A 22,049-nucleotide genomic window follows, 5' to 3' on the forward strand; every position below is an offset into this window, starting at 1 on the left:
GCCAGTGACAAATTCCCTTTATTTATGTATTTTATGTGTTTGTATGAATGTGTGTGTATATTCACATGCACACAATGTTTCAAACCTTAAAAAATATATTCTTAGGATTTTGTTAAGTACAGAAAATCTGCAGATTAATTTTGGGCCTCCAACATCTTGAGAATAGTCTTCCTCTGCAGAAGGATAAACTGTCTATTCAAGTCTTCCTTTTTATCCTCCATTTCATTATTTTATTTGTACCTATATATATATGTGAATTGGTTACTGAACTGATTGTATATTCAGAGCCTCCAGGACTCAGGCAGTAACATAAGGCATAAAATAAGTCAGATGTAAGGGAAGGAGTGGTTTTAACTGGATAACTGGAAAACACATGCCCACATAAAGATATATATATTTTTTGTATTCATTTTAAACCTGATGAGTACCAAATCAAACATGTTTGTGGGGCTCCAGTTTATGAATAGTTTTCTTTAGTTTTGATCTATAGTTTTCTTTTCCCCCGTAGTTTTGGAATTACAGATTAGGACTAGTTTAACAACTTTTTCAGTTTTAAATGACATAGATTTCATACAGTTCAGAAAGAGAGGGCATCAAACTTATATTTTCTATTCTTTGGTGGTTGATCTTTTTCTTTTTAAAAATACCTATTTTGCCTTTGTGTAAATGTAAATGAATACATCTCAGTAAGTTCTACTGCTCACTAGTAATTTTTAAAATCTGGCTTAGAACTGCTGAGTATCTAATGAAGTTAGTTTTTCTTACGAACAAAGATAATCTTACTCTATATCATTATGGACTTTTATATCAATGCTACTGTATTAGATACACTTATTACCCACCTTTAGAACAATAACTACTGTTCCTAATCAAAAATCTTTATAATCTCTTAAGTGTTGAACTGCTGCTTGTTTCTCAGATGAATCTTGCTGAGATGATCAAGTCTTGTTTGTATACCACAGTATCTTTTCATTTTATGGTAACATTTATTAAGTTTATGCTAGGCACTGTAAGCAATTTACATGCATTCTTTCATTTAATTCTCCCATCAACTTTTGAGGTAGTACCATTATTATTCCCATAATATAAATAAGAAGACTGAACCTTAAAAATAACAAAATGTTTCCCTGAAACTAGAGGGCTAGAAAATGGAAAGAGCAAGGATTAGAACCCAGATCTATTTGATGCTGGAATACAAGTTCTTAATTCCGGAATATGAGTTAATTCTGGATACGTATCCAAAGAATTTGGGGCAGGGCTGTCTTTTAGGCTATTTTGAGAAATATATTCTTCAACCCAAGAACTATGGGGGAACCAATGAAGGGTATCAATGAGGAAGTGATATTATCAAACTTTTAAAATACAAGTTTGCTTCACAGGCAACTGACAAAGGAAATGGTAAATACAGGGAGACCAATCAGAAATGTATTTCCATAGTCCATACTGAAATAGGACTGCCAATACTGTGTACTGGATAAAGAGGATGGGATGGAAACGGATTAAAGGAATCAGATTTGAGGCATATTTAGGAGATAAAACCTACAGGTCTTGGTAACTGACTGGACATGGAGGGTAAAGGACAGGAAGGAGTCAAGAATGACTCCATAGTATGAATTCTCTCATGTTGGGCAAGATGGGCACGCTGCCTGAAAGATTTCCTGCAATCCTTACATTCATAGGGTCTCTCTCCTGTATGAATTCTTTGATGTAGAGTAAGAGATCCACTATAGCTAAAGGCCTTCCCACAAACATTACATTCATAAGGTTTCTCTCCAGTATGAATTCGCTTATGTTGAGCAAGGCCTGCATTCTGGCTGAATGTTTTCCTACATTCCTTGCACATATAAGGTTTTTCTCCAGTATGACTTCTCTGATGTTGTGCAAGTGATGAACTATTGCTAAAGGCCTTCCCACATTCAATACACTCATAGGGTTTCTCTCCAGTATGAACCCTCTGATGTTGATCAAGGTATGCAATTTGGCTGAAGGCTTTCCTGCATACTTTACATTCATAAGGTTTTTCTCCAGTATGAACTCTTTGATGTTGAGCCAGGTGTGCATATTGGCTGAAAGCTTTTCTACATTCCTTACATTCATATGGCCTCTCTCCAGTATGAATTCTTTGATGTACAATTAGGTATCCACGATGGCTAAAGGCTTTCCCACATACATTACACACATAAGGTTTCTCTCCTGTATGAATTCTCTGATGCTGAGCAAGAAATGAACCATTACTGAAGGCTTTTCCACATTCAATACATTCAAAAGGTCTCTCTCCAGTATGAACTCTCTGATGTTGAGCCAGGTGTGCAATCTGGCTAAAGGCTTTTTTACATTCTTTACACTGATAAGGTCTCTCTCCAGTATGAACTCTCTGGTGTTGAGCAAGGTGTGCATTCTGGCTGAAGGCTTTCCTACATTCTTTACATTCATAAGGTTTCTCCCCAGTATGTATTCTCTTATGTTGAGCTAGGTTTGCACTCTGGCTGAATGTTTTCCCACATTCAACACATGCATAGGGTTTCTCTCCAGTATGAATTCTCTGATGAAGAGTAAGGGATGAGCTCTGGTTGAAAACTTTCTCACATTCATTACATTTCAAAAGTTTCTTTTGTATATAAACGTTATGTTTCATTTCAACTGATTTTTTCTGGTAACTTCTCTTTTGTGGTTCATGCTTATGTACTCTTTCTTTGGTGGGACAGGTCTTTTTTATATCAAATATTGCATCCTGATGGAAAGTTTGCCAAGATTTAGTATATTCATTACTTTGATCTTCAGTGAGGATTTCTTTATGAGTGATGATCAGTTGTCTGGAATGTACCTTCTGACTTCCTAACTGGTTCTTAAGCCAGTCCTCACTTTTACAGTCTTCTCTCAAACTGGGGCAGTCAAGGCTATAAGTAAGATGGCTTCTTCCCATTTTCACTACTTTGGATGTTTCTTCATAAATAACTTGCTTTGATGAAAATTCATTGCTTTTCAATATATACTCCCAATCTAAAAGATATCAAGAAAACAAAGGTTTTTTGTATTTGTTCATCCGAAGAGAAGAATTTCCAAACAAAAATTGAAAATAGGAAGGTTAGGGACTTAATAGTTGTAAGATGTAGTCTAAAAAGTATGAGATTATAAAGAATAAAAACTTAAGAGTTAGGATATAAATAGGAACTGAAGAAGTTATCTAAAAACAATAATTTTATATTTAATATTACAGTTTCCAAACAACTGTCCTGTCTTGCCTCAGGTTATCCTTAATTCAAGCTAAGTTCATTATCTTTTAAAAAGCCAATTCCATAATGTCAATGTGACTAAAAAACTTCCATATAAGATCCCTAGACCCAAAGATATACCAGATAATATTGGTTGCCTTAGGTTGTACATGCAACTATGGCTAACCTTTTGTAGCCTAAAAACTGTCTTTTGGGGGCACATGGCTGGCTTAGTGGAGCATGCGACTCTTTATCATGAGTTTAGGCCCCACACTGGGCATGCAGCCTACTTTTATAAAAGTCTCTTGCCAGGCTTTTTCTATGTGATATATTCCAACCAAATGTAAACTTTTAATTGATCCCAAAGCTAAAATGCCTTCACATAAAAGCAATTTTGATTAGGGGTGTCAGTTAAGTGTCTGACTCCTGATCTCAGCTCAGGTCTTGATCTCAGGGTCATGAAGTTCAAGCCCCACACTGGGCTCCAGGGTGTGGAGCCTACTTAAAAAAAATTTTTTTTTTTTGTTTTTGTTTTTGTTTGTATCAAACTGCTTGATTTTTATTAACCTGCCACAGGTCTTAATTTGTTGCCTTCTTTCCATTCACCAGTCATCTATTCTGCTCGATACTTTCCAATGGTTTCTCATATTTATAATAAAGCCAAAATTCCTATTATGCTTTACAAAACCAATGTAATACATGAACATGAATGTAAAACCTTTAATAAAATTACTGTAAATCCAATCCAGGAACTATGAAAGCATCATGATTACCAAGTAGAACTTATCCCAGGAATTCAAGATTGGTTTATTTATTTTTTTTTTTTTTTTCAAGATTGGTTTAATATGTGAAAAACAGTGTAATCCACCACATTAACAGATTAAAGGTGGAAAATCATATAATCATTTCAATATATGTAGAAAGAATATTTGGCTAAATTCAACATCTATTTATTATAAAACTTGTTAGCAAACCAGGAATAGAAATATCATATATTGGGACACCTGGATGGCTCAGCGGTTGAGTGTCTGCCTTTGGCTCAGGTCCTGATCTGAGATCCAGGAACAAGTCCCACATCGGGCTCCTTGTGGGAGCCTGCTTTTCCCTCTGCCTGTGTCTCTGCCTCTCTCTCTCTCTCTGTCTCTTGTGAATAAATAAAATTTTTAAAAGAAATATCAAATATCAAACTGATATAGGGCATCTATGAAACATCAACTTAATGGTGAAAGACTGAATACATTTTCCCTTAAGATTGAGAATAAGCAAGTGTATCTCTTCTTAATCATTTGATTCAGCATTGTAAAGGATGTCCTTACTATTGCATCGAGTCAAGAAAAAGAAGCTATAAGATCAGAAAGGAGGAAATAAACTGTTTGCAGATAACATGATGGTCTATGCAGAAAATCCTCAGAAACCTACAAAGAAGTACTAGAACAGCTATTAAATAAACCTATAAGATAGTAAGATACAAATTAATATAAAAATCAATTTACAGGCGATCCATGGGTGGCTCAGCGGTTTAGTGCCTGCCTTTGGCCCAGGGCGTGATCCTGGAGTCCTGGGATTGGGTCCTGCATCGGGCTCTCTGCCTGGAGCCTGTTTCTCCTCCCTCTGCCTGTGTCTCTGCCTCTCTCTCTCTCTGTCTCTGTCTCTCATGAATAAATAAATAAAATCTTTACAAAAAAAGAAAAAGACTAATACATGGCTAAATAAACCATATTCATGAATTAAATTCAACTGACGTTAATTTGGATGTCTGTTCTTCCCAAATTGATGTATATATAGATTCCATATAATTCAAATCAAAATCCTAGCAGGTTTCTGGGTAGAAATTCTCAACTTCATTCTAACATTTATTTGAGAATGCAAATGATCTAAGTAGTTAAAGTGATTTTACAAGTTGAACTAACTGATATCAAAAGTTACTATAAAGCTACAGTAATCAAGACTGGTACTGTTGAAATGATAGGCATATAGACTGATGTGACAATAGAGTTCAGAACTAGACCCATATAGATAAAGTCAACTGCTTTTGGTACAGAGGTACCAACAAGGTGGTATAATGTTAAGTCTTTTCAAGAAAAGATACTGGAGTTGGGGTGGTTAGGTGGCTCAGCTGGTTAAGGGTCTGCCTTTGGCTCAGATCATGATCCTGCTGTCCTAGGATTGAGCCCCACATCAGGCTCCCTGGGGACTCTCTTTATTCCTCTCCCTCTGTTCCTTCCCCCGCTCGCTCATGTACTCACTCTCTCAAATAAATAAAATCTTAAAAAAAGGGGATCCCTGGGTGGCTCAGCGGTTTAGCGCCTGCCTTTGGCCCAGGGCGTGATCCCGGAGTCCCGGGATAGAGTCCCACGTCGGGCTCCCAACATGGAACCCGCTTCTCCCTCTGCCTGTGTCTCTGCCTCTCTCTCCTCTCTCTGTGACTATCATGAATAAATAATTAAAAAAAAAAAATTTTTTTTAATCTTAAAAAAAAAAGATACTGGGAGTAACTGAAATATCCAAATGTGTGTGGGGGGGACACCTAAAACCTCAAATACAAAACTTAGCTCAATGGGTCATATACCAAAATGTAAAAGCTAAAACTGCAAAATGTATAGGAGAAATCAGAAGAAAATTTTTGTGACTTAAGGAGTAGCAAGAATTTCCTAGATATGTCACAAAAAGTATCAAAGATGACAAATTCATTGGACTTTACGAAAATTGAAAGCTTTGGATGTTCAAAAGACAGTAGCAGAAAAACCAAAACACAGGCCAGAGTTGGCACATGTATATCCTAATATATATAAATGGCAAAAAAAAAAAAAAACTTATATGAAGACTATATAAAGAACTCTTAAAATTCAATAGCAAGAAAACCAACCTAATAAAAAACATGGGCAAAAGATCTGAACACTTCATGAAAGAATGGCCAATAAACACACAAAAGGATGTTCAACATTACATCATCAGAGAATTGCATATTAAAACCACAGTGAGATACAACACCATTATAATGAATAAAAGTAAAAAACTGACAAAGATGTGAGGTTATGGAGTTAACTGGAAGTCTTATACATCGCTATTGGGAATTAAAACGGTCCAGTTACTTTGGAAAACTGGCAGCTTCTTAAGCTATTGTATAACTTTGCACTTTTAGGTATTTACCCAAGAGAAATGAAAACATACATGCACATAAAAAGTCCTGTAAATGACAGCTTCAGAGCAGCTTTATTTATAATAGCCAAAACCTAGAAACCCAAATGTGCATGAACAGATGAAAGGAAAAATATGTTTACACAATAGACTACTGCTCAGCAATAAAAGGCATAAAGTATTCATACATGCAAAAATATGTATGGTTTTCAAAACTATGAGTAAAATAAGCCAGACATAACAATATATACTACATGATTCCATTTAATTTAGATGGAAACCAGTCTAAAATGACAAAGATCATTTATTGTTTGGAGCCAGGAGTGGAGAAAAATGAACTGCAAAGAGGCAGAGGCAATCTTTCAGGGTGATGGAAATGCTCCATGTCTTGATTCATGGGTGTATACAAAGTCAGAACTCATCACATTTTATGATGTACATGGATCTGATTTACTGTATAATTCCTTAATAAAGCTATTAAGAAAAAATAGATGGAAATAAAGATAAGTAAAGACAGACTTTAATAACAATAAAAAAGTAAAACTCATGTAACAAGCTCTTAACACTGAAAATAAAGACTTACACCTTGGAACCTATGGAACATTTTACAAACACCAACTACATATTATGCCATACAAAATTCTAAGTTTTCAAAGAATTAATGCTAATTCCTATCTGATCAAATATGAGTACATATTATGCCATACAAAATTCTAAGTTTTCAAAGAATTAATGCTAATTCCTATCTGATCAAATATGATAGTATGTTAATAAATCCCAAACTTTTTTTTTTTTTTAAGATTTCTTTATTCATTGCAGAGAAAGAGAAAGAAAGTGAGCAAGTGTTGGGGGAAGGGCAGAGGAAGAGAGAGAGAGAGAGACATGCAGACTCCCTGCTGAATGGGGAACCCAACTCAGGGCTCAATCCCAGGACTCTGGGATCACGACCTGAGCCAAAATCAAGAGCTGGAGGCTTAACCAACTGAGCCATCCAGGTGCCCGCATAAAACTATACTTTTAAACAACGCTCAAGTAAATTTTTCAAAAGTAGGTTATCTAGGAAAAAGCAATAATAAAAACATTAAATATTAGAATCTTTGGAGGATAGCTGAAGGTATATTCCGAGGAAAATTAACAGTCCTTCAAATATTTAGTGAATAAGAGAATGAAATGAATAGAGATTAAGCATTTATTTCAGCAAACCAGAGAACAAAACTTAAGAAAACTAGAATGATAGAATTAATGAAAAGCAGAAAGTAAAGAATTGGAAAAGAGAATAATGGTAACACTAATAAATCCATAAGCTGGATTTTTAAAATGGAATTAATGACTAACTTACCTAATAATTTAAAAAGTAGCTATCTAAATTAAAATTGGAAAGTACAGATATAAAAAAATTCTACTTTTACTTTCACTTTATAAAAATAAATTTGATAACTAAATGAAACTATAATTGTTTAGAAAACTTAAAGTTTATAAAATTTCACCCAAGACAGAAACTGTAAAGAGATCATTTACCAGACAGAACACTGAGAAAGTTGTCAAAGATCGACTTTCCCACAAAGGCCGAAAAATCAGGGTTTATCTCAAACTATAAAACTAAGTGATCTCATCCAATCATACTAGCATCTCTAAATCAGACTTTTTTCTGAGCCTCTCCCCACCTAGTGGCATGCTGCATTTCTTCACTCAGAAGTCTCCATCTTGTGCACTATTTTCCCCCTACCAGTATATTCTTCTGACTTATTTCTATTAAACTTATTTTCAGTTACCCAGACTTGAATAACTGGAAATTCTTCTTTCTTTGATGATTAATAAGCTTCTGAATAACCTCAAGAATTTAACAGAATGATTTTGTCAAAGTAAAAACTCACTGATCTTGGTAAAAGAATAAGTGAATAAATGAATCAAACCTTCACTCTAAAAGGAATGACTGAAAAGGAAAAAAAAAACTGACATTGCTGTCTAGATTTTTTAAAATATGATGGAGCAACCCCTGCAAAACTAAAAACCAAGAACAAACAGACACTGACATCTTGGACCCAGAGAATAGGAAAAGGTTGTCAGAGAAGATAGTAATTTGTGAGAGAATATATACAAGGACAGTAAGTTAGGGAGTTCATGCCAATGGCACCTCAGTGCTTCCTACCTGGCCTTGAGCCTTTAAGAAAAATTACCCACAAAACATCAATTATAAGCTGGAACCTCTCAGAATAGTTGAGTTTTTCCTTGCAATGTCCTCTTCTACCTCCCTAGGTCTTTCTCACTCACCAGGGCATGGGCCTCTTGTCCCTTCCTTCTTCACCATCCAGGGTTCTTTTCCTTGTTCCAATAATGAGATCACATCTGGCTTAGAAACTGAAACTCCTGCTTATAAGAAATAAAAAGGGAATTAGCCAGGCCCATAAATCAGATCAAGGTACTTGGTCATCAGAAAGTCAAGGGTATTAAGAAGGGAGTAGAGGAAGAGGTGAAGTAGTCTCAAGAATGGGGAAGATGAAGTTGTATGAATAGTCCAATGAAGCTGCCAGTTCTACAACACTCAACCTATTTTGGGGAGCACAAGAAGGGGAAATTTATTGAAGTACATCAGAGGCTTCCCCAACACTGGAAAGCAGCCCTATGTGCAGATTCTGAATTCTGGGGAACCTCCTTACCCAGTGATACCAGGCTCCTATAGTTCTCCAACATCACCTTTCTGTACAAATTCCTCTGACCAGGGTTCAGCCATTCCCACTCCTCTTGAGAGAAATCTACAGCCACATCCCCAAATGTCACCAAATCCTGAAATGACATAAACATATTCTTTTATGCTCAACTAGTGTTCTTCACCTCAGACTGGCATAGTTTGAAGAGTTAAACTGTACTTTTCGAGAGAAATATTGTATATAGCGAAATCTTCTGGCAGTATCTTAGGTTCTGTGCAACATATATCAAGCAGTTTCTAAAATGACTTCTCTGTGCTTAGTTTTAATATTGTCATGGAAAGTATGCAATTTCTAACATAGTCTCTACTGAGGGGGAAAAGAGCAAGCAAGTAAACAAGAGCAAAATAATTGTTATTCATACTAAATGCTAATGCATTTGTTAATATGGAAAATCAGGATAGACTAGAGCAGTGAAGAAAGGCTTTAAAGAAGCAGCAGGAATAGGCATTTAGCCCTATGAATTTTATATGGTCTAAATCTACAATTTCCAAACTCCTCAATGGAATGGCCAATGTTCTAGCTTTATCAAGTGGGAACATAAATAAATGTTTATAATATTGATTTCTTAAAACTAAACATATAGGTAATAAAAACATGACACTACACTACAAGTATAACAAACAAGTGTATGCCGTAACAGAACAATCGGGGCAATAAAAGATGATCTAACAGCTCCTGATAACTCTGCTGAGTTTCAAAGACAGTTTGGTAATTTCTCATGTAGAGACAAAATAATAGTATTTTTAAGCACTATTTATGAACATTTCAGATGTGATCATGAAGTGCAACAAAAAATCCCTATAGTTCTCACTAGAGGAACATACCCAATTGTGCGGGTCTAATGAGTGAGAGTTTTTGGTAAAGGACAGTTCACAAGTAATACTATGTTGAATTAAGGATCTTTATAACATAGAATAAGACCAAAAAAATAAAAAAAATAGAATAAGACCTAGTGTAAAAATTCCAAATGTGTGTTCTTTCTAATGAGGTAGATCTGCTCCAGACTTATCAGGGTTTGCATGTGGTTTGTTATATGCTTCTTAGGTTTGGCATGTCACAGAGCAAAGCCTACTCTTTATTTGAGCTGATACAATAGATGCACTTAATGGTACACATCTGAAGAGCTGAACTGACTTGTTAAATATTAAACTACTGACACAGTGGTTTAGGAAACAGCTAGTACACTGAGCCCTTCTAGTGACCATTCCAGATCTCCCCACAACCCAGCAACTTAAGGGGAATGCCCAGCACAGCAGAAGCCTCCAGTATCCCAGCTAGGGTAAGTTCTGGTCTGTGCCCTTGCCTTACTGGTTATCAAATATGAACATCACTCCTATTAAATGTGACTCTGCAGAGTAATGGTCCTATTGAAGATTTATTTAAGTACATCAATGATACTATGCAGCAATATTTTTATTTTTAAAGATTTTATTTATTCATGAGAGACACATACAGAGAGAGAGAGAGGCAGAGACACAGGCAGAAGGAGAAGTAAGCTCCATGCAGGGAGCCTGACGTGGGACTCGATCCTGGGTCTCCAGGATCGCCCTGGGCCGAAAGTGGTGCTAAACCGCTGAGCCACCTGGGCTGCCCCTGCAGAAATATTTTTAATGGAAAAAATGAGTCAATATGTGAACTGCTAGTGCCCAAGTAATGGATAAAAATATTTAAGGAGGCTATAAGGGAAGCAGAAGTATGCCTTCAAAAAATGTCAGTTATGTCATCAGCTTGATTCTTACAGGCCTCCATCTCTAAAATACTTAATAAAGGGAAATATGGAAAGTGAGTAAAGGCTTCAAGGAAGGAGGGGAACACAAATCGAGTCTTAAAAGATGAAACTTGTCCTAGATAAGGCTGAGTACTGTCCATCGTCAATGCTATTAAACACTTCAAGGTGGCTTAGTCAGTTAAGCGTCTGCCTTTGGCTCGGGTCCTGATTTCAGGGTCTTGGGATCATGCCCCATGTCAGGCTTCCTGCATCTCCCTATCCTCTGCCCTTCCACACCTCTTGTGCTCTCTCTTTTTCAAATAAATAAATAAAATCTTAAAAAAAAATAAAACTCAAACACTTCAAACTAACATTTTATTCAAATGAAAGTGTTCTACATACCTTTCCTTTGTAAACAGAGGTGAGGCAGTTTTTGCTAGGTAAAGTTCTTTAAAGACCTTTTTTTTAGGTGCACACATAAACTAATGGTTTCAACTGTCTGACCTTTTCCTCTTGGCCAATGGGACTTGAATATCTTTCAAATACTTTATTTTAATTTGAGCAAACAGGTACTTCATACAATTTATAATCATTAAAGAAGCTTAGCAAATAATGTCCAGTATTTCTACCCTTAGTGATTTTTTTCCTTTTTATAAAAGTTAAAAGAATTGCAAGTCCTCCATCCCTACATCTATCCACCATGTCACCCCACTTCCTAAAAGCAATCTAAATTTATAGCTAGTATATATTTGTCCAAATGTTTCTTTATACAGACATGTTGATGATTATCCATATTCACTTTAACATTTTTGTTAGATGAATAACAAACATTACATGGTATAAATATGCTGTATCTTATATACTAATGCCTTGTTTATTTTCATTTACATGAATCTTAATTTTTCACTATGATGTAAGAATAGTCAATGCTATTTATAAACATTAAAGTGCAGTTCTCATATACTACTACTTTATGTTAAGAATTCAACAGAGGTAAATAAATAAAAAATTTAAAAAAAAAATTTAAAAAAAAGGGATCCCTGGGTGGCGCAGCGGTTTGGCGCCTGCCGTTGGCCCAGGGCGCGATCCTGGAGACCCGGGATCGAATCCCACATCAGGCTCCCGGTGCATGGAGCCTGCTTCTCCCTCCGCCTGTGTCTCTGCCTCTCTCTCTCTCTGTGACTATCATAAATAAATAAAAAATTAAAAAAAAAAATTTAAGAATTCAACAGAGGTCTCTAATTATTTCCTTGAAATAAATCCTAGATCTTCTCTCCACTTAGACTGAGATTTCCCAAACTTACTTAACCTCATAAAAAATTTAAAATTACACTATTTTGACCTAGCAAGAATAGGAGCTAATGAAAAGTTCGTTCACGCTGGGAAAAAAGTGTTGACCTGCCCTCAAAGAAATACTAATTGTTTTACAAGTAAAAGGAAACTGGAAGAAAATGGAAATGAAATCAATATGAAATCAAGAGCCTCAAAGGAATAACTATAAATATAATATCTACTATTAATAATAAATTGGAGTTGACAGTAAGACTATAGAGGTCCCATCTTGCTCCGAAAGTGGTAAGAATGCTAATTATAGAGGGAAGATTACAGAAGGAAGAGAGAAGATAATTACATAATGAGAAACAGGTAAATATCCTATAATGGTAACTAAAAGAATAATAATGTATAATTAACAAGATAATAAGGAGAAAGTACTTGATTTAACCAAAAGAAAGCAAAGAAGAAGAAATAAAGGAACAAAGAATGATGGAATAAGTAGAAAACAAACTGCAATATTATAGACTTAAACACAAATATTCAGTAATTACATTAAATGTACCAGGCACTAATTAAAAGACAAAGATTCTTAGACTGGATTTCTTAAAAAAAATCAATGTTTGGGGATCCCTGGGTGGCGCAGCGGTTTAGCGCCTGCCTTTGGCCCAGGGCGCGATCCTGGAGACCCGGGATCGAATTCCACGTCGGGCTCCCGGGGCATGGAGCCTGCTTCTCCTTCTGCCTGTGTCTCTGCCTCTCTCTCTCTCTCTCTGTGACTATCATAAATAAATAAAAATAAAAAAAAATTAAAAATCAATGTTTGAAGGAGACGTGGGATTTTGGGAGGCACAGGGAATCATGGAAGGTACAGAGGCCACTCAAGTGCCTTGCTAGGAGTATAGAGAATCATGGCAAGCATAGAGATTATGACAGGCACACAGCTGACAACCAACAAAGTGCTGTTTTTAAGAGGTGCACTTTAAATATAATCTTTAGAAACAAGAGGCTTTCAAAAAATGTGCTTTAAAAGCATACTTGGATTTAATAAAGATGCAGTTTCCTGGGGCCTACCATCAGAGATTCAGAAGGTCTGGGGTGGGGTCCCAGAAATACCATTTGGATTGATGGGCTCTGTCTATTCTATACATTGAATACATCTATATACATCTATACCTCTGCTTTCTGCTTTTTCCATTACCAATTTAGCAGCAGGAGAAAAGAGGTAGGTGGCTCTTCCTTCTCTGGTCTCACTCATAGATGAGGAATTCACAATCTTGTTCATTTATATATTAATTTGACAAAGATTTGCTGAATGCCTAGTACTTACAATGCTCCAAGCTTTGGGAACATAGAGGTGAACAAAATATAGTCCCTCTGCTTGTGGTGTTAATATTCTAACAAAGTAGAAAGACATTAAACATCAGGTATACAATGTCAGGTAGTGTTAAACACTAGGACAAAAACAAAGTAAGGTGATTTAGAGTGACAGAGTTGTTTGTTTTAGATAAGATGGCCACGGTAAACCTCAATGAAGTAGTAATATTTAAACAACAATCCAAAAGTGAGAGAGTAAACCATGCCAATATCTAAGGGAAGAGAATTACAGAAGAGGGAGGACCAAATGCAAAGGTTCAGAGATAGGAAAGAGCTTGGTAAGCTTGAGGAACAACTGACCAGTGTGACTGGAACACAGAAAGGTAAAGATTTGGAGAAATGGGTTCAGGAGTAGGGTAGCCAGGAGCTGATCATACAAGGGCCTTACAAACTGTGGAGAGGACACTGGATTTCATTCCTAGTAAAATGAGAAGCCAATGAGGTTCCAGGCAAAGGGAAATTCATCACTGTTCCACAGTCCTTCATTACTTTCTACCACCCTCTTCAAATTATCATTCACCATCATCTATTTATACTGACCCTCAACACATATTACAACTTCCTGCATCTGATATAATCACTAACTGGTGACCTAGGCATGTCCTTTTCCTCACAGGCCTGTTTTTCCTCATCTATAAAATGAGTGACATGGACAAGATCACTGACCACTATCTTCCTGGCTATTATTTTATTAGCCTAGATCTGTGCTCCCCAATACACTAGCTACTAGTCACATGTGGCTATTTAAATATAAATCCAATATTAACGATTCAGTTCCTCAGTCACACTAGTATATCCAAGTGTTCCACAGCCACAGGTAGCTACTGTATTGGACAGTGCATATATCGAACATTTCTATTATCAATCATCACAGGAAGTTCTACTGGACAGAGCTGCTCTAGTGGTTTTCTGCTTCTGGTTCATCTTCCTCTTTACAGCCATTCTCTATATTTTTATCCAACAGTTCATATGGTTTTATTTTTTACATTTAACCTACAGAATATATTTAACTCAATGTGTGTTTTCTAAATGAATAATCCATTCTGTCTCCACTGACTTGAAATACTATCACATCATATAATAAATTAGTAGACATTAAACTACATGAAAACAAAGACATTGTTTTCATTTACCACAGTACTGTCTGCATTTAGTATATAATAAGTCTTTAATAACTCTATGTTCAGTGAATGAATAAATATATTCCATTCTTATTTATACTTGTATTTGTTTCTGGACACTTTATATTGATCTCTTCATTTGTTTCTTCTGCCTCCCATTCCATACTATGTACTTTTTTTTTGTATTGTTTTCATTATAGATGTATGTGTATGCCACCATTTAAAAATGTAGATTCAAGTACTCTCGCGTTTTTTCAGAAAATGTCCTATTTTTCCATAAGTAATTCCACTAATCTTAGCTGGATGACCTAGAATATGCTAGCTGTAGCCTACTATATTAATTCAGAATGTCCCTATGACAGGACCTTATTACTCCCATGGATCCCTATTCTTCAAAACCCAGAGTATCTTGGAAAAAAATCCATGCCCTAGCTGACCCTCACTTTAATACTCAAAACTCAACACATACTCTTCTTCAAGATCACCTTGAGCAAAGGATCTTGTCATGTGCTATGACCAGAACTGTCCAATAGCCCTTGTCTTGCCTTCCTCCCAAACTTAAGTCTGTGAAGAAGCTCTAAGCTAATGGTCACATCAGAATACACCGTGACCTCAATAAATCAAATCCCTTACATTGAAGGCTATCATATCCCACTAAGGAGTGCATTTTTGCCTCCTGAGAGCTCCTGACAGAAAACCTAACCTGTAGGAGTGCTATTTCTTGAATGAAGATGAAAATGCTGGTTGAGGGAAAAAAAGCTCGCTGGGCTTTGGGGAACCTCCTTTACTGGACTGGGATAATATGAGACAAAGTCACTTGAATGGGGCTTTGTTAGCTGGGGAATTTCAGAAGAAAAGCAAGATGTTCTAATGAAACCTAAACAAAGTATCTCAGGGAGAAGAAATCTTTCTTTACCTTGGACATGGCTTTAAGAATTTAAGAATTTATGACTTCCTCTGTCTTCCTACTTCAGGCTCCTCACTGGAAAGGCAGTGTCTGGAAAAATAGACCTGGAGAGAGGAAGAAACCATAAATGGTACTATCAAGTAAGGATTATTTCCCCCCTTCACACATGAAAGTTGCCTATCAATGACATTATTGAAATTTTCCGAGGTTTTGTGGTAATAAATGAGTCCAACTGGAATCTAGATCTGACTTTTTATAGTCTTCCCACCAAATAATGATGGTAAAAGAGAATATGTTACCACCCTTACTACAAAACAAGATAAAGCTACAAACAATGCCTCAGAAAAAACATCTTTACACAGGGTAGGCATCAGTGGGGTCCTGTGGTCTGGAGGACACTGAGCAAAAGAGAACGCTCTGCTTGTAGTCCTGATTTATGACAAACTGTACCTGTAAACCAATCTCTTAACTTTTCTAAGCAATTTCCTCAAAAAGAGATGAGGGAGGGGACTATGCATTAACAGTCACAGAAACCCCTAATCATGAGTTATTTTCCACTAAACCTCTCTGCCTTGGAGAGTAAGGCAGAAGCAGCATAATGGTAAGAACCACTAGGTTCTTAGGATCAGAACACCTGCCCTCAGATACCCTGTCTACCACTCACTAGCTCTGCAACCTCCGTGATTTAGATAACCGCTCCAATCCTCAGTTTCCTCATCTGTGAAATGGTACCCATTCCCTATTAATGGTTGGGAGGATCCTGAGATGATTCATATGAAGCATTTAGCATACTGCTTAGCACATCCTTTGGGCTCAATAACCAGTCATGTGTTTATGTTCATAAATAGCACACGGCAGGCTTCTCTTCTTCCTCTTCAATTCCTCACATAGGGCAGAACCTAGGAGAGGAAGGGAAAGACCTTCCTTCTGTGCCATGGAGGGCTAAAGTCCTGCAGCCTCGTCTGCTGTGCTCCAGAGCTGGGGCGGCGGCTCCCCTCTCCTTCCCACTCAGGTGTTCTCCATCATCTCAGCCCCTCCCAGGCTCTCCTAAACGACAGTCTCCCCAGGCGACCCAGCATGTCGCCCGCTCACTGCAGGAGCCACACAATCCTGGAGCTGGCATCCATCACCTCACAGTGGGTCGCACTGTCACAGAACATAATGTCACACAACCTCACGCGGTCTCACGACCTTACAGCCGCACACTCACCGCCGCTGTCATATTCTCAGACGTTCGCACAGTCACAGGGCACACACACGGCATATACACGGTGTCACACAAGAACACACACGCGGTGACACGGTGTCACACACAGAAGCACGGACACGGTGACAAGGGGGTCACAGGGGCTCACACACAGTGACACCCTCTCCCACGGTCATAGGCCCCTTCGCACATCCATTCTTTTCCCGCAGGCCCGCCAGGGCTCACGCCCGCCCGCGGCGTGCTCACCGCCTCCTCCCTGCGGGTTGGCAACTCCCGCCGCGCCGTTGCCTCCAGGAGCCCAACGCCCCGAGGGCCGGGGCGGGGCCTCGCTCTCGGCCTCACCGGCGGGCTCACAAAGGCGCCGCGGCGCTCGGGCGGGCAGCGGGGCCGGCCGCAGGGGCCGCTGGGAAATGGAGTCCAGGCCGGGCGCGGCGCGGGGCATCCTGGGACGGCCCTTCGGAGGCGCGGACCCGGCCGGTGGTTCCTGCTCTCGCCCGCAGTCGTGTGACGCGTTCCCCCAGCCCGGGAGCTCCCACTTCAGAACCAGGGCCGCATCAGCCCCATCCAGCCGACCGAGTCCCGCCCAGGCTTGGACGGGACGGCTCGGAGTACGCAGGCGCAGCGGGCCGGTCCCGGTAGGCGCTCAAGCCAGGGTACGCGCCGGACACGCGTGCAGAGCGGGGCGGGGATGCGCAGGCGCAATGGGCGAGGTGGGGGGGCTGCGCAGGCACAGTGGGCGGGGTTGCGCGGGCTGGGCTGGGAGGGATGCAGGAGTGGAGCAGGCTGCTCTGCGCGAGCGTCCCGAAGCCCCACTGCAGGGGGCGGGGCCTCTGGAAGGTGTGCGAGTGGGTGGGTCAGAGCATCGCGTGCCGGGGTTCTTAACGCTCTTTCCTTAGCGTCTTTCCTCCACTTATTGGGCGCTTACTGTATGCCAGGCACTGTTAGAGGCTCTGGGGACACACCTGAACACGCAATAACGACTCTCCATTCTCAGGCTGACATTTTAATTCAGGAGAAATTAAATAGAAAAGGAAAAAAAAATAGAAAAGATACATACCTGGAAATGATACGTGTTATAAAGAAAAATAGCAGTTTATGGGTCATACTTTCCGTTCTACCTACCCTATTGTTCCTGTATTTCAACCTGTCTTTGAAATATTTCATTAATTCCTAATAATGTTTCACCCCTTCCGAATTTGGGTTATGCCTTTATGTGCTTCCATGCAACTCGTCTCGCCAGAGGCACGATGACAAAAAGCATAGGAGATGGGAACTTTTAAACTGAGGAAATTTAAAAAATGCAACTACAGTCTCAGAAGATATTTGAAACAATTATAGTAATAAAACGTTGACTATAAACAATATGGCTATGAGTAGAGTATGATTAACAGTACATCTATAGGTTTGAAAATCATAGAACGTAATAAAAATTGTGCGGTGATGAAGCAATATCTCCAAATACTTGAGTTCTGTGTTTTTTAAAGGAGGAACAAAGATGTTACAGTTGCACTAAGACAGCAATACTGGAAAAACGTGCCAGTGTAAAAAGTAAAAGGAACACAGTCAACAAAAATGTAGTTGGTTTTGTGTTTGAATTTTGAAATTCTGATTATCTTCCTCATTGCTTTTTCAGACCATAGAGACAAACCTTATGTAAGTTAAGACGTATCAGTAAACTTCCAGGTTTTTGCAGCCTTTTCCACATTTCACAAATGTATAGAGGTAGAGTATCTTTTTTTTTTTAAGTTTTTTTAATTTTATTTATTCATGAGAGACACAGAGAGAGAAGCAGAGACAGAGAGAGAAGCAGGGAGCAGGAGGTGGGACTGGGTCCCAGGACCCCCGAATCAGGACCTGGGCTAAAGGCAGACACCCAATCACTGAGCCACCCAGGCGCCCCAGAGATAGGGTATATTTATCTGGAAATTTTGTGATAACAGTTTTCATTCCAGCCATTATCTTTTAGGTTTCTTCTGTTGGAAAAACCCTCTACAAAGCTTGACAGTGGTCACTAAGTGAATCAAATTTATTTTGATATAAGAAATACATTAATTTCAAACGGTAATCAACAGATGTCTCCCCAGCAACTAAGTTTAATGTCCTAATCTAATCACATAATCTTCAGAAGTAGAAATAAATACAGACTACTGAGAGATCGAAGGACCTACTTATTTTGCCTTTGTCACAATGAAGATGCAATATATTTATTTTTTCATTGGTGATTACTGGAGCAAATTTAAATCTAATTTTAAAAAATAAATCTAATTTTTAAAGAAGCATGAGGTTAAAGTTCTCTCTGTCTTTTTTTTTTTTTTTTTTTTCTTTTTTGGCTATGGATGTCTAATGGCTCCAGCACTATTTGTTGGAAAGGCTATCCTTCCTCCATTAAATTGCTTTTGTACCTTTGTCAAAAATCAGTTCAGGGACACCTGAGTGGCTCATTCGTTTAAGTGTCCAACTCTTGATCTCAGCGGAGGTCATGATCTCAGGATTGTGAGATGGAGCCTTGCATGGGACTCCACACTAGGCGTGGAGCCTGCTTAAGATTCTCTCTCCCTCTCCCTCTGCCCCTCCTCCTCTGGTTTCTCTCTGTCTGAAAAGAAAAGAAAGAAAAGAAAAGAATTAGTTCAGATATCTAACTAGGATTTGTATCCATAATATGTAAAGAACACTTACAGATAACCCAAACACAAATAACAGTTTAAAAATCCGCAAAGGACTTGAATAAACATTTCTCCAAAGAAGACAGACAAATGCTCCATAAGTACATAAAAAAGTGCTCAACAGGGATCCCTGGGTGGCACAGCGGTTTAGTGCCTGCCTTTGGCCCAGGCGCGATCCTGGAGACCCGGAATGGAGTCCCACGTCGGACTCCCGGTGCATGGAGCCTGCTTCTCCCTCTGCCTGTGTCTCTGCCTCTCTCTCTCTCTCTCTCTCTCTCTCTCTGTATGACTATCATAAATAAATAAAAAATTTTTAAAAAGTGCTCAACATTCATAGCCCTTGGGAAATACATATCAAAACCACATTGGCATACGACTTCACATTCACTTGGATGGCTAAAATCAAAGTTAGATAACAAATATGGGCAAGGATGTGAAAAATTTAACCCTCATAACATTCCTGGTGGGAAGTTAAAATGATGCAGCTACTTTGGAAAATATCCTAGAAATTCCTCAAAAAGTTAAACATAGAGTTACCATATGATCCCAGCGATTTCAGTCCTATGTATATACCTAAGAAAAACGAAAATAGCCATACATGCAAAAGTTAGTAGACAAATGTTCATAGCAACATTATTCATAGTAGCTAAAGAGTGGAAACAGCCCAAGTGCCCATATTATTCAGCCATAAGTGATAAGAATAAGGAAGTGCCAATATACATTCTACATGGATGAACCTTGAAAACATTATGTGAGAGGAGACAGTAACAAAGGACCATGTATTGTATGAGTCTATTTATGTGAAATAACCAGAGTAAGCAAATTCACAGAGACATAAAGCATTTTAGTGGTTGGTTAGGGCTGAAGGGAGTAGATAAAGAATGACCACTAATGGATACAGGATTTCTTTTTGTGGCAACAAGCATTTTACAGTTAGACTGTGGTGAGTTACACAACCCTATGAATATACTAAAAAAATGTTAAATTGTACACTTTGAATAGGAAAATTGCATGGTGTGTGAATTATATCTCAATACAATTGTTAGAAAATGGCTGAGGGGTGTCTGGGTGGCTCAGTCAGTTATATGTCCCATTCTTGATTCCAATTCAGGTCATGATCTCAGGGTTGTGGGGATCAGGCCCAGCATGGGCTCCATGCTGGAAATGGAGCCTGCTTAGGATTCTTTCTCTCTCTCTCTCTCTGCCCCTGCCCCATTTTCACTTGTGCACACTCTCTCTCTCAAAATAATAATAATAATAATAATAATAATAATAATAATAATAAAAAGTAAAAAATTAGTTGAGCATATTTATGTGGGATTACTTCTGGATTCTCTTTTGTTCCTCTGACCGATGTTTATATCCCTTTGTCTATGCTTCATGGCCTTGATTACATGTCCATTTATACATTGCCTTATACCAATAGAGTAAGTACTTACATTGGGTAATTTCACCCACTTTATTCTTTTTTGTCAAAATTATTTTAGCTATTTTTGAGCCTATGCTTTTCCATGTTAATTTTATTATTTTTTAAAGATTTCATTTATTTATTCATAAGAGACACACAGAGGGGGGATCCCTGGGTGGCTCAGCGGTTTAGCGCCTGCCTTTGGCCCAGGGCATGATCCTGGAGTCCTGGGATCGAGTCCCACATTGGGCTCCCTGCATGAAGCCTGTTTCTCCCTCTGCCTGTGTCTCTGCTTCTCTCTGTGTATCTTTCATGAATAAATAAATAAAATCTTAAAAAAAAAAAAAAAAGACACACAGAGAGAGGCAGAGACACAGGCAGAGGGAGAAGCAGGCTCCTTGCAGGGATCGTGATGCAGGACTCAATCCTGGATCCTGGGATCACAGCATGAGCAGGACTCAGTCCCAGGACCCAGGATCATGCCCTGAGCCAGAGGCAGACGCTCAATCTTTGAGCCATCCAGGTGTCCCAATATTACATGGGGCTTGTGATTGGCATGGGTGGGGAGTGGGGAGTCTGTTGGGACTGAGCCCTTAGTCTGTGGGATCTGATGCTATCTTTGGGTAGATAGCATCAGAATTTAGTTAAATTGTAGGACATTCAGCTAGTGTTGCAAAATTGCTTGGTGTGTGTGTGGGGGGAACTCTCACATATCTGGTGTCAGAAGTATACTGAGATGTTCTGTGTGAGTAGTAAAGGAGAAATACAAGAGGAAGAGTGTAAGTTGCCTTTACAATAACTTAACAAAATATGTCTGATGCATTTAAAACAGTGTTAAGAGAACTTTATAGCACTAAATTGCTTACATTAGAAATCTCTCTCTCTGTGTGACTATCATAAATAAATAAAAATTAAAAAAAAAAAAAGAAACTAGAAGAGAAAAAATGAACCCAAACCAAGTAGAAGGAAATAAAAGCAAGGTCTTTTGTAGACATAGATAAACTCTTTCTAAAATTAACATGGAGGGACACCTGGGTGGCTCAGTGGTTGAGCGTCTGTCTTTGGCTCAGGGCATGATCCCGGAGTCCCAGGATCAAGTCCCACATCAGGATCCTTGCATGGTGCTTGCTTCTCCCTCTGCCTATGTCTCTGCCTCTCTCTCTCTCTCTCTCTCTCTCTGTCTCTCTGTCTCTCATGAATAAATAAATAAAATTTCAAAATAGAAATATTACAGATAACATTGATTCATCACACTTTGCAGCATAACAAATTGGAAAGAGATTGAAGTAAATGCATTTTTTAACATCCAGATAAAATTCTACAGAAAA

The 22,049-nt window shown here is 38.5% G+C and overlaps 2 protein-coding genes across 7 annotated transcripts in view; one reads left to right on the forward strand and one right to left on the reverse strand.

Moving 5' to 3' along the window:
- On the reverse strand, positions 1–17,099 carry ZNF583 (zinc finger protein 583). 5 transcript variants are annotated; one of them, XM_025985382.2, is made up of 5 exons: positions 16,897–17,099; positions 15,453–15,547; positions 9,008–9,134; positions 8,622–8,717; positions 1–3,000 (listed from the first exon to the last, which is right to left on the reverse strand). In XM_025985382.2, exons 2-5 carry the CDS (start codon positions 15,459–15,461, stop codon positions 1,526–1,528), a joined length of 1,707 nt encoding a protein of 568 aa, XP_025841167.2. In that variant the 5' UTR covers positions 15,462–15,547; positions 16,897–17,099; the 3' UTR covers positions 1–1,525. The 5 variants fall into 5 exon arrangements, with proteins under 5 accessions (XP_025841167.2, XP_025841166.2, XP_025841168.2 ...); XM_025985381.2 differs by having other exon boundaries at positions 8,622–8,720; XM_025985383.2 differs by lacking the exon at positions 9,008–9,134.
- ZNF582 (zinc finger protein 582) overlaps positions 17,081–22,049 on the forward strand; it is a 25,469-nt gene continuing 20,500 nt past the window's right edge. The window contains exon 1 of one of the 2 annotated variants that reach the window (XM_025985387.2): positions 17,081–17,303. The gene's annotated coding sequence lies outside the window, so the exon portion shown is untranslated. The remainder of the gene's footprint in view (positions 17,304–22,049) is intronic. The other variant, XM_072760150.1, reaches the window with a different exon arrangement.

This window comes from Vulpes vulpes, chromosome 1 (genome assembly GCF_048418805.1).
Source record: "Vulpes vulpes isolate BD-2025 chromosome 1, VulVul3, whole genome shotgun sequence".
Classification (NCBI taxonomy): domain Eukaryota; kingdom Metazoa; phylum Chordata; class Mammalia; order Carnivora; family Canidae; genus Vulpes; species Vulpes vulpes.

Bases quoted from the DNA above. Each gene is read 5' to 3' on its own strand.
- ZNF583 (XM_025985380.2), bottom strand. From the start codon at position 9,152: ATGTTTATGTCATTTCAGGATTTGGTGACATTTGGGGATGTGGCTGTA. The intron at 8,718-9,007 runs GTAAGGAGGTTC...TCTTATAAGCAG, and splicing joins TAGGAGCCTGGTATCACTGG to GAGTTTCAGTTTCTAAGCCA. The intron at 3,001-8,621 runs GTGAGTGAGAAA...GATATCTTTTAG, and splicing joins GACAAGAGGCCCATGCCCTG to ATTGGGAGTATATATTGAAA.